Source organism: Gavia stellata, chromosome 18 (genome assembly GCF_030936135.1).
Source record: "Gavia stellata isolate bGavSte3 chromosome 18, bGavSte3.hap2, whole genome shotgun sequence".
NCBI classification, from domain to species: Eukaryota; Metazoa; Chordata; class Aves; order Gaviiformes; family Gaviidae; genus Gavia; species Gavia stellata.
Genome location: NC_082611.1, coordinates 4588439 through 4601036, shown reverse-complemented (window position 1 = coordinate 4601036; position 12598 = coordinate 4588439). Strand labels below are relative to the sequence as shown.

Below are 12598 nucleotides of genomic sequence, written 5' to 3'. Positions count from 1 at the left end.
ACCCCCCTCCACTGCCTGACCCCCCCTCTGCACAGGCAGGCGCTGGGGGACAACCGCGACCACCCTGCCAGGGAAAGGCATGTGCTTCAGAAAGCCTGGAGGGCTCATCCAAGCCGCAAGATCTCGGCTGTTAAAAAACCATCAGGATTCTCTTTCTGTAAGGGGAAGGGACCTGTGCTTCTTTGGACCTGGGTCCATATTCTCGCCACCCGCTAACGCTGTGAACACAGTCCTCCCTTCCCAAATCCAGCAGGACACCCCGCTCCTGGCTACTGCAGGAATTGCTTGGTGCGAGGCGGGATTTAAACCTGGCTAAAACCCAGCCGAGCAGCAAACGGTGAGCTCCTGCAGCCCCCAGTCTACTTCCAGAAATAAATTAAAATAAAAAAAGAAAATTATAGCAGCAAGGGAATACCACTTGGTTATTAATGCTAGAGAGACCGCGGCACTGTGGAGCTGGAACAGAGCGCTCCGCAGGGTACGTTCAACCCATAGGCAATGCCTGAGAGGGGAGAAATTGCTGACTCAGCTCCAAAAAGCGTGGAAGTCCCCTCTGCGAGACCCTCCTGGGGACAACAGTCCCCAGACACTGTCCTGGGCCACGGTGGAGGCAGACTCTCTCCGGGGAGCATCCCACCGACAGCCCCGCGCCCATCGCTCACTGCGTGCCCGAGGAGATGCTGTGCCGGGAGCGGTTACAGAGAGCTGCAAGCAAAGGTTTGGCAGAAGCCGTGAGGTGGAGGCAGGGACTTTTACCTGAAAAACAAATAAAACCAGAAGACACCTAGATGCTGAAACACGGGGGGAGTAACAGGAGGGGCAGTGCAGCGAGCGTCCCAGCAGGACGGAGCAGGATGCGGCCCAGACCAAACCACTCGGGGAACGACAGCACAACTGGGCTGCTAAGCGTTTTTGGGAGGAGGGTTTTTTCCACTCCAACCATTTTTTTTCCTAAAGGGGGGCTGTACCAGACAGTACAGCCAAGGGCTGTGGGGAAAGGGCTTTGTGCCAGCGCTCCTCCCGCAGCCCAGCGACTCCAACCCCGCTTCTCACAAAGAAGTTTTGCTTTTCCTAAACCCTCGCTTCCTAAGCCCAGCAATACTCAGGTTTGCCTTTTAACGCCTTTTTCCGAAGCCGATTAAGCTGAAACACGCATTTTCAGAAGGTATTAAGCGCCGCGGAAGCAGCCAGCATCCTGCAGCACAAGGCTGTTCGGTTGCGGGGGTTTGGCTAAGGGGGTTCCCGGCTCACCGCTGCCTGTGTGCACGACTTCAGGGGTAGTTCCTAATTTTTCTGCCACAGCACACATCACCCACCACTGTCTATGCATCTAAATTTGCCCAAGCAGTTTTTGCAACGAAGGGTGCTGCTTAGGCTCTGGGTGCTTCTACCAGCTGTCCGACGACTGCTGGCAGAGGAGGATTTGGGATGTCAGATGAGAACAGCAAAGCAAAGGCCACGTTTTGGAAGCTGAGAGGCACCCACCTCTGGGGGAAAGAAACCTGAGCCTTTCAAAGAGGGCAAGTCCAGTTCAGCCAGAGATTAGGGTGCCTGAGTCTTCTGCTACTTCCTAAAGCCCTGAGACAGAACACGGCTGCAGGCTTCCTACCGAGGTCTCAGCAACGAGATGGCTGCTGCATCCCCTCACTCCACTTGCAGAGCGAGAAATGCTAAAAACACTAGACTGACTTGGTTTTGAACAATTTATTGCTGCTGGGAGGTGCTAGCAGGTTACAGGGATGCTGGAGAACATGGGAACCCCAGCCTCGTGCCTCTCCGCGGGCAGAAGGCTAGGGGCAGCCGACTCCCGTTATCTTGTTCCTGAAGGTCTTACCCAGACGTCAAGTCTCTCCTCCCTTCCCCCAAGACTCATTGACTGTGCGGCAGCTGCTCCGGCCAGCAGGAAGGCAGGAATTTTTTTTTGGAAGTCCCCAAGGAACGGCTGCATCCCTGAGCTCCACAAAGTCTCACTTTCCCTCCCGAGAGCTGCCTGACCAGGCTTTGCCAAATCAAAATACCTGGATGTCCAACACAGGGAGAGACCCCTTGGAAATGCAGCACCAAGCCCTGTTGCAGCACAGGTTGAAATGTTTGATTGCAAAGGTTCAGAGAAGCTCTAGAGAGGGGTGCAGTGCCGGTACGCGTGAGTCAGAGCGGGTCGCCTTCCAGCTGGCTAAACCGAGAGGGGCTAGAGCAGGAAGGGGGGGACGTTACTGGGGTGGCTTCGCCCTGCAGTGACTCTACGCCAAGTGCTGATTGAACCAGGTCAGAACCGGTGTCGAGGCTGAGGGCCAAAGTGCATAGGCAAGTTGTGCTCCAGCTGAACATTGATCTGGGGAAAATCATAGTTCACCCTCATGTTAGGCAACGGGGGGACGTAGGGGGCAGGGATAGGGCCGATGTTGAGGGGGATGTTATTGTACATGGGACGGACAGGAGGGAGCGGGAAGGGAGGGTGCACGAAGGGGTAAGGGGGCATCCGGGGTTGATGGAGGTTCTGAGGAACAGGTCTGGGGATGACTTCAATTCTCTGGATTTTCTCCACGGGCTTTTCTGCAGGAGGGCCGATGCGCTTGAAGCTGTTCTCTGCAGAGGAAGGAGAGAAAAGAGCCAGTCATCCCAGAAACGAAAACTCACCAAGCTTGGTCTACAGTCTTACATTTGCAGTCGGCATCCCCCATCCCCAGCATGTTCCTATAGTATGCTCTCTACAGCATCACTGCTTGCCCCTTCCATGCTCCAGGCACCATGGAGCACAGCACTAGCTTTCCAGGGTGGCTCCTTTCATCAACACCACACCACAAAGGGCGAACATCTCCTTTTGTAGGGATGTGGGGCAGCCCCTTGCACAACCCTGCACCCCCACCACAGAGCACAGAGGTTACGCTGCCCTTCAGCTACCTTGCCAAGCAGAGAGGAGACAGGTCTGCGCATCCATGACACACGCGGCACCAAGTGAGAGCTGGACACAAGCCTTGTGTCTCCCCACAGTCCCAGCTAAAGCCTGCAAGCAACTGCATTTTAAGGCTAGACCGGCTCTCAGTAGGAACAGGGAAACGGCTTGCAAAACCTCTCTGGAGCAAGATTTGGGTGATGCTTGGTGCAGCACAGCGATGCACAAAGAAGCCTGCAAGCAGCCAGGCCATGGGAAGAAGCCAACAAAGATCCAGAGACTTTTCAGTAGCTGGGAACCCTATGGTCTCCTGTTGTCCTCAGTTTGATCTCAAAGCACGGGTAAAGACTGTGACTTACCTCCATTTTTCTTCCTTTGCTCCTCTTCAGCTTCTTTCTGAATCTCCTGAATTATCTTCTCATCATCTTCCTAGAAAACACAGGAATATCAAGAGTCAGTGGGCTAATTCCTGCTGCAGCAACCTTCTATTCTCTCCGGCCTCCTTTTCTTTTCAGCACATGTTTGCGCAGGAATAAAAAGGTAAATTTGGCTGAGTTGTCCTCGTTGGGGGTTGACCTAGGTTTAGTCAAAAGCAAGGCTGCGATGGGAGACTGCAGGACAAGTAACTTGCACAGAGCCAAGCCTAGTCTACGGAGTATGACTAAGAGGCTTAGATCAGCTTCCCAGGGAGATCAGTGCTAAAATTCATTGACTTGATGGAAACCAGAGAACTGCAACCCAGCTCCGCCCATCTGAAGAGTTGCTGGAGAGCTGTTAATCTTTTAAATGGCAATAGTCTATTAAATATTTACATTATGCTAGCACTTCTAGAGTTTTTGGCCCAACAGCTGGAATTAACACAACTTAAATCCTGGCTCTAGTAGCTAAACGGCGCTGCGACGAGGCCATTTAGATCTTATCTGTAACTTGAGGAGGGCATAAATCGCAGTATGTTTCTTTAATGTCTATCTAGAGGTTATAGCAAGAATATTTAGACCCGCTACTCAAAAAGAACACAAGAGCAAGCCAGAAATTGAAGTTGTCCTTCTGCCCCTCATCATCTTCAGTTTTGTCAACCCAAAGGAGCAGCAGTGAGACCAAACAACGCCGTGAAGCCTCAGGTGGCTGCAGGTATCTGGAGAGATGGCATTTACACCACCTTTTACTAGATCAAGGGAGCACGGTGGACAAAGTCCTGGTAGAAGACCATGCAACTCATGAGCTAGGAGAGTCTTGCCTGGAGGGACGGTCATGGGCACCGACAGCCCGTGGGGTCCAGGCAGCTCTCAGGCTTTACCCAAGGCCATGCTAGCGTTGGCGTGAAACCAGAGAGAATCACCCCAATTCATGCTTCAGCATCAGCTGTCCACTCCCAAGAACGGCTGTGAAAAAATGAGTTTCTTCAGCGCACCACAGCATGCGGGAGCTATCAGGGTAACAAAGACACACCGAACAACTAAAGAGATGCCTCCCTTTTAGCGCCAGGCAGCAGATGCTTCTGCTGGCCATATGTGCGGCGACGGCAACAGAGGTCCTCCTGGTCTCTGCAGGGCTGCATCTGCTGCTGCTTCGTGTCCGTTGGGATGAGAACACTACCTGGCGCTTTCAGAAAACAAACGAGAATAGCTAAGCCTCCCGGACAGTGTTTGTACTCTTGATGTTAGTTATTAAGGAAGAAGGCCAAGAACAGGAGCTGTTGGGTGACACACAACACCTACATCAGGCATCAGCCACGCTGGGTCTACCTGCATACAAAGGAGCTTTTGGTTTGCTTCAGCAGTCCATCTGCAAGCGCTAACGGTGGAGCAGGAGGGAAACCCCAAGCCCCACGTAGTCCACAATGTGCAAGACTCTGCTTTGTTTTATTCATCCTAATTCCAGTACTGCCAAAACCCATAAATTTCTTCCTGAACACTCTTAATGTGGAAAATATCCTCTATTTCGAAGAGTGCTCTGGGACCAAATTCAAAATATGCTTCATGTGTGCAGCTACGTTGAAATTATTTTAAGTCTAGCCAGCTTCCCAGTTCCAATCTCATGGTCCTGCACATGTCTAGCAGCAACGCCTGGGAAGCTTGCTAAGATGTGCCCTCCTCCCGCCACCAGATAAGGTTTCCCTGGGAGACTGAAGTTATCTTAATCTGCAGAAAGCCATCAAACTCAATACTTCCCTCCCTTTCATTATTCTGCGAGTCAATGGTTAAAATTAAGACTTTCCAGCACATGCTTTTTTTCCCTCCAAGCGGGCTGCTTCCATGGACTGTTAATTACAGCCTATCTATCTCCATAAAAACTGCTGAAGAATAGCTCTTCTGAGCCTATACAGAACTTCTAACTACCCCCCAAATATCAGATTGTGACGTTCCCTGGCTGGAAAACAACCTGGGCACGCTCTGCAGCGGGCAACCGAACATCCTCCGCTCCTTTGCTGCCCGAGCAGCACTCACAAAGGGTGGCCCCAAAGCTTCAAGATTTCATTTCTTTTTTCTTCCCAGAATATTTTTTGCAATGTTGTTGGAAAATGGAGATAGCCACCTCTCCCATTTTATTGCCGCTTACTGGAAAAGATGCTCCCGAACAGTTTTTTTAGTTATATGACAAGTAAGAAACGTATTTTAAGCTCAACGGAACAAGATCACCCCACCTCCTTCACTCACACAAATGCATAAACCTCACCTTAGAGCCCAGAAACATGCAGAAGTCCCTTCTAACTTAAAAAAAAAAAGCTTAGACTGAAGTAAAAGTCTGTGACTAACCCTCTGAAACAGTACTTTCCAGGGACACCACGGTCCCGCCACCACCACCCGCAGCTCCTGCAAACCCCACTCTTGATACCGGTCAGTCCTGCAGAAGCCTGGGGAGCTGGACACATCAACAACGCAACTTTACAAGATCCTCCTGCAGCAAGGGCCGCTGGACACCCCCCCAGTTTAAACTGCAGCTGACCTCCGCACTAATGACGGATCGACAAAGCCATCTGCCCCCGGGGCTGGCGAGCCAGCTGCATGCGCACCCAAGGTGATGCTGGCTTCAATTACTGCAGCTCCCAGAGCGCCGGGGAAATGCGTAACAGCAAACCCCATCTGCCAGATCTCCAAAACGACGTCTATCTCGCAAGGACAACATAAAACACATCACCTCAACCGGAGATCCCTACTGAAGCCCATCCCCTCTTGGTCTTCAAGAGGGGGCAAACCTTGCAGCATACCCTAGATGCAAAAAACCTGCCAAGAACAGACCCGGATCGGGATGACGAGTTCCCGACTAGTTTTGCGATTGCAAATCACAGCAGAGGCATAACAAACCACATCTCCAAGAACAGAAGTTATCAGCTTTGTTGCTTCTCTGCTGATAAAAGTGTATTCTCGCAGTGTAAGGTTAAGAAGTATTTATATTTAACCCCACATACCAAGCCTTGGCTTAGAATTTTTGGTTTTGCATCAGTATCTCTGAAAAACTGGTATTCATTAATATAGAAAGAACAAAAATACGGTACACAACGTGCGCCTTCCTACTTAAGCAGCTGACATTAAATTTGGCAAGTGATGAATACACAGCATTTAGGAAAGATCCACGTTGCAGCTGGAACAAAAGGATTGATGATATGTGCACAGCAAGGTAATTTTAGGATATTTGTGAAGGAAAGCTGATGCCACAAGTTCTGCCTATTACATATTGCACTGGCACAGGTCAGAATTAAAAACCAAGACTCAATCCTGCAAATATTCACCATGTACAACAGTGATTTTTGCAAAACACCACTAATCCTTTGAGAAGCAAAGGCTGTTTTTTTGATTCCACACTTAATTGGAGAGAGATGACTGATTCATCTAGCGGTAAAGCATCCACACAAAAAATTAAGTTTTCTTTAGCGCACTTACGGCTGGCTGTTGTGGTAAGAAACCATTTAATGTCACATGGGGTGGAGGCTGCAGTACAATTTCAAAAGCCTCTTGTGTCCATTTTCCTGAGTGGGTTCAAGTCCCTTAATAAAGGATTAGATTATAATTTTAATAGCCTGTTCACAGGCTGTGTGGATTGAAGGGATTTTATCTTGTCAAATTAACAGTCATCTTCCTGTCAGCTGTCTTGCCTACAGAAAAAAAAAGAAAAAAGAAAAAAGCAAACCCTGGGGGGGTCTCAGCACTGGCCAGCCCGCATGTTTTTTGAGCAAGGATGTAACTTGGCTCTCCTCCTGAGAAAGAAAATGCAGGGCAATGCTATAGCGTGGCCCTTCCCCACGCTCCATTGCATCACGGGAGAAGGGAGGTGGCCAAAACAAAAATGCAAAGGATCTCTGAGATGTATTCACCCTTCTTATCTGCAAACACTGCAGAAAGCAAACGCCGTTACTAATAGCGGCCGCGGTTTTTAAGCGGCAAAACAGGAGGACCGAGCTTTGCCCCAAACCCGAGAGTGGGATGCTCTTCGCAGGGCTCATCCCCAGTCCCGTAGCCAAAAAAAATGCCCGTCCCTGGCCAGTCCGAGAGCCTGCCCCCGCGATTCCCCTCCTGCCAAAGGATCTCGGCATGGAGGAGGCTTTTCCTTTCAGCCCTCTCCTATTGAATCCAGGGAATGCGGCGAGCACGGAGCCAATCACAGCAGAAAGGATGGCTCGGGTCTGTGGATGGATTTACTAAAGAGCTGGGCTGGGTTGCTAAGCGAGGCACCTTTTCATGGCAGGGAGGCCCGTTCCAACAATGCTGCTACAGAGAAGCCACGTCCAGCATCCACGCAGGGCCCTGCGCGCACGCGGAAAGAGCCGCCGGAGAAACAAACAGCTCATCGGGAACAAGGAAAAACAGCAGCAAAGGAGATAAAAGCTCCTCAAGTCACACAGAGACAACCTCCCCCCAAATAAAACCTCCTCTGCCCAGAACAAAAGTGCCATTTTTGGCAGCTTTTGAAAGCTCTGTTTTTATCTACTGCGCTTCTCGTTATCTTTAATTATTAAGTGTCACGGGAAAACGGCTGCCTGCCTCCTGAAAGAGGGAAAACAAGAGACCTGGTAACTATTTCTGGGCTGCGCAAGCCCTCCCCTGTCTTTAGAAAGTGCCTTTACCACCACCGCCCTCCCCCTTTCTGGCTTTTTCCTGCTTTCTTTTTCCACGTATGTGTGGCCGCAGCCGTTACTAATAAACTTGAAATGATTTTTCACGACAGAGGCTTCCAAAGGACTAAGGGGTTTTGTTTCAAATCATTCCCAGATCAGCTGCGGAGAGCCTGAGCAAGAACAGGCATCGGCTGTCTCCGGCGTGTTCCTCCATGCAGCAGGAAGCAGGGGATAAAAGCAGGCTGTGTTGTAACTGGAACAGGGCATCCGCAGTGCTGCAGGAAAAGGGGGGCCAGGACGGGGACGAAGCACAAGCTGGCGTTTAAGAAATGCAGAGTTATTTTAGCAACAGGCATTCCGTATTGACGGCTTTCTGTGAATACCGCGGATTAACCGTATGCTTATAATTAAGGCATTTTATAGCATGTTAAAAAAACCACACCCCCCTCTAAATGTAGGGGTGCTTCCCCCCTCCAAATCCTAAAGGCAGTGCTGTGTGCTACATGCATTTCCTTAATGCATTTGAAGTTTTTACACAGTCTTCGCTCAGCATCTTCTGTTTATAACGCTAGAAGGAGGGATAATTGCAAACACCTTATAATGATTAGTCTTCTGCTTTGAACTTTAATGAGGGGCCTTTGGTGTGTTTTAAGAGTTTACTGAAAACATCTTAAACTTTAAAGCCAAAAAAGCCGCTATGCAATATTATTGATAGTCCAAAGACGAGTATTAAATCAAAAATAATACATACAAGAGCAGAACCTGGTTTACCAAAACAGTCAGAATGCATTAGTCAAATTGCATCAGGGGATTTGTACAAACCGGCTAAAATGCACATATCAGCTTCAGGTTTGCTACAGATATTTAGAAATCAGGGAAAACACAGCCCCCGAGTCCCAGAGCCTGCTGTTTGCAGAGCCAATTCTCACCGCTGCGTCCCGAGCTTTGTCTCTGGCAACATTGCATCAGCCCCTCCTGCAGCCAGCAACGTCTCAGCGAGCCGAGCCAAAGCTAGCACGGGCTGCAGAACAGGCACACGAGGACTTTTGGCCCAGCAGCTTACCGACAAGAGCTGCTGGCCTGTGTTCATATGCTACAGGGGTGCAGGGCACCCATTAGCTCTAGAAGAAATGCAGTGATTAAGCGATTATCACCTGCTACCCTGGAAACTGCTGACCACAGCCTGATTGCAGCTTGTCTCTGAGCCAACAAATATTGCACTGATACTTTTAAATTAGTCTCAAGTCTGATTACAGCATAGGGACAAGATCTCTAACTAACCTTTTATTATGGGAAATTTTGAAGCGTCTGCTTTACTCTCTCAAGATCATCTGAGACAAAGACTAACAGATGCTGCAGTTCCTAGAGGACTGTCTTCAATTTGTTTTTAACCCAAGCTAATGAATAGGTTGACTTATACTTTCACAAGAATCACTTCAGACTCAGAAAACGTTAAACATGTGAAAAAGAACAAACGTTCCCTATTTTAAAGAAACCTGAATTTTGCTGTAAATAATGGGGGTTTAGACCCAAACCAGATCCTTCACAAAGGTATGAAGTCATCCAAGTCTGACAGAAGGCTGAAGTCTACATCCGTGAAATGCAGATGGACAAGACTGTGGTACTGTGACCATGCCACTGGTCTGCTGTGAAGACTGTTCTAGTTGAGGCTGTACATGAATGCATCAGAAATCAGGACAAAAACATCCTGTCACCCTCTATAAGCCAAGCTTTAGTGCCACATGTATGCCCTACCCATTCTGCAGCAAAGCCTAATCCAGGGAGAGGAGCGCCAGCTCCTAAGGGATGGGCTGCTAATTCCACAGGTGACGAGATGACCTGGTCTTGTCTGCTCGGTACTTGCACGCATGCAGAGTATGGCTGCAAACACATGCAAGCCCTCAACAGACACTCTCTTCCCATAGGCACAGCACCAGCTGTCTACTGACTTCAACAGAATAAAAGAAATTGAGCCAAAAGAAGAAACAGAGGAGTTGAAAAAGGCACAAGAAGATGCCAATGCAACAGCCGGCAGAGCCAGGATGAGGTTATCCCTTGGATGGACATCGTCCCCGACAAAGAACAAGACACTACTGATGCAATGGCCTCTTGCTCTTTCGTATCCCCATGTCAAAATTCAAATTCACTCCCCTCTTCACACCCACCATGTTAATTCCTGTTTACGTCCCATACAAGACTGCAGATCACCCAGGTGGGACTGGGTTAGTGTCCCTAAGCCCCTTACGAAGGGGGACAACGCACGCCAGTATCCGTCGTTTCAGTCTTAGAAGCCAACACTTGAGTTTCATGTTATTCTTTGCACCGCAGCAAGGACAGTCACCCAACTTCACCTCCCCAGCCCACCAGTGCTCCGTCATCCAAAACAAAAAAAAAAAGAGCAGGCAGTGCCAGCGCTCTGCTGACGGTGGGAAATTTTTCTTTGCCACAACATTGGTTAATTAGAGAGCTGGAAAGTGCTTGGTGACAGTGCCCTCTTTGTGCTGCTTATTTATTTATTTATTTTAAAGTACAGTATGAGCTTTTTGAGAGGCCTCATGTTTTCTCTGGCTCTGACCAAATGCCATCACGCAGCACAATCAGCAGCCTGACGGGAACAAAGGACATTAGCGCTGCCGAATCCTGCATCGCATCCTGGTGGAAATCAGGGAGGAATGGGACAGGAATCCAGGGAGTGCATAACCAGGTGTCGGAAACGCTACAGGGGTGTCTAGGAGGAGGTGTCTGTCTATGTTCAGTTTAACACCTCACGTTGATCGGATAACGCAGGGAATAAAGGCAGGCAAGCAGAGGGCTAGGAAGTTTATGCCGGTTGGGACCTCGCTGGGAGATCCCCAAGCGCCTGCAGGTAGAAGTGAGAGATTTAGAGTGGCTTTTCCTTTGCTCCGTGCAGGCGCAGAATTGCGCACGTCCGCTGCAGAAAGAGGGGTTGGCAGCAGTCTCTGGCAAGCTGCAGCAGCCCGAGACAAAGAAGTGTTTGGACAAATGAAGCTCAGACAAGCCCTGGGAAGGCAGAGCCACATTCACGTTGCTCTACTGCTTTGCTGAAATTAAGAAATTCAACTCCTGCTCCTACCTACACTCCTTCCGGATTGCTGGTATTGAAGACCTCTATTTACAGAGATGCTGCAGTAAGTTTTCCCATGCTTGTCACAGCTACAAGGTGTATTAAGTTACTACAGCTTCCCTTACAGCTCAGTCCATGCTTCAGTTCTCCCTTCGCAGCTGTTGATAACAGCCGTGAGAACGGACCCAACCGTAACTCTGGACCGTTGGCTTGCAGGCACTTTCCTCTATCTCTGTGAAGGGACTCGCAGAGCGAGCAGATGATCTGGGCACCAAAAAAGACGTGACTCCCCTTGCCTCCACGCGCAAAGCCGTACCAAACTCCAACTCAGCTGCAAAACTAGGAATGAGTCCGAGTAATCCTAACGCTGGCTACCGTGCCTGGTGCCAGCACACGCTCCCCACCAGCTCCTTCCACAAGCCCCACTCCCCAGAACAACGCTCAGAGCACTTCCAGCCAAAGCCCTCATCTAACAGGAGCCGTTTTTCCCTAAAGCAACGCCAGTTCCTTCCAAGTTGTGGTCAGATGTGACTCTGTGCTGATGTAGGCTTCCAGTGTGTTTTTTAGCCGCCCTGGGAAAGGAAAAATAGTTGTGCTGTCTAAAAACAGCCGTTTTCCTCTGGTTGAAGGCATGTATTTCAACGTGCTGGCATGGAACAGTAATTGAAATCAGGGTGCGAATCATTCACAAAAGTCCTTCATTACTTACTGTGGGATCTGTCCAGAGAGAGCACTTTGCACAGTCCTGGCAGGGAGCCCCGGGCGACCGGGGGTGTTGGCAGAAGTGGTCGTACCCGTTAATGGCAGCCCGGCAGAGGTAGCACATCTGAGCACCGCAACGGCAGGACATGCGGTTGCAACCCTCCGATTTAATTAGGCCAGTCCCACACTTGTGGCATTTTCTAATTCGGGCGGCCGTCATTTTCTCTTCTCTGCAACACAAGAGGAGGGAGAAGAATTAGAGGAGGGGTGTTTGCAGCCACCAGCCTGCGGTAAAATTACTGTTACGCTATCCCAGCGATGCTTTAACCCCCTTTCCCCCAGTGCACCTCTCCCCCTCCTCTTCCCTCCCACACCATCCCCACGGTCCGCCGCTGTTCCAAGGAGGTCTGGGCTCAGCTCCACTTGGAGCCAACCCCGTGACAACTCAAGAACAAATTAAGTGTAAGAAAGTCAATCACTGGCTGCATGCTGCAGACCCAATCCTGGTTTCCATGTGAGCCAAAATGCTGCAGCGCCAGACTCTGGCTTGGGAGGAATTTAAGCTTTAAGTCAAAGGGCCAAAGGGCACGTGGATGCTTGACTTGGCTGCGGAGAAATACGGCCCGGGAGATAAAGTTCAGGAAAAGCAAACCCGTGGCTGTCATCTGCCAGCTAGTTTTATGTTTGCCTGTTGCTCTGGCTACAAAGTTGCCACGAAATACCTTTTTTTTTTTTTGTTTTTTTTGTCCCAATCCTGGCTGCTACGCTCCAGATCTATTTGGTTTTTGTTAAATTTACATCAGTAACTAAAAAATAATCACATCTTTCCCCACAGGGACTGGGCTTTCCCCCTTCTCTTAAGATT

The 12598-nt window shown here is 49.7% G+C and overlaps 1 protein-coding gene across 1 annotated transcript in view; it reads right to left on the bottom strand.

The window, feature by feature from the left end:
* Positions 1–2036: 2036 nt before the first annotated feature.
* The window catches only part of RNF216 (ring finger protein 216), a 63556-nt gene continuing 52994 nt past the window's right edge, over positions 2037–12598 (bottom strand). Inside the window, exons 14-16 of the mRNA XM_059826308.1 lie at positions 11741–11963; positions 3253–3322; positions 2037–2586 (exon numbers count right to left, since the gene is read on the bottom strand). Coding sequence (XP_059682291.1) covers positions 2267–2586; positions 3253–3322; positions 11741–11963 — 613 coding nt within the window. The 3' untranslated portion in view covers positions 2037–2266. The remainder of the gene's footprint in view (positions 2587–3252; positions 3323–11740; positions 11964–12598) is intronic.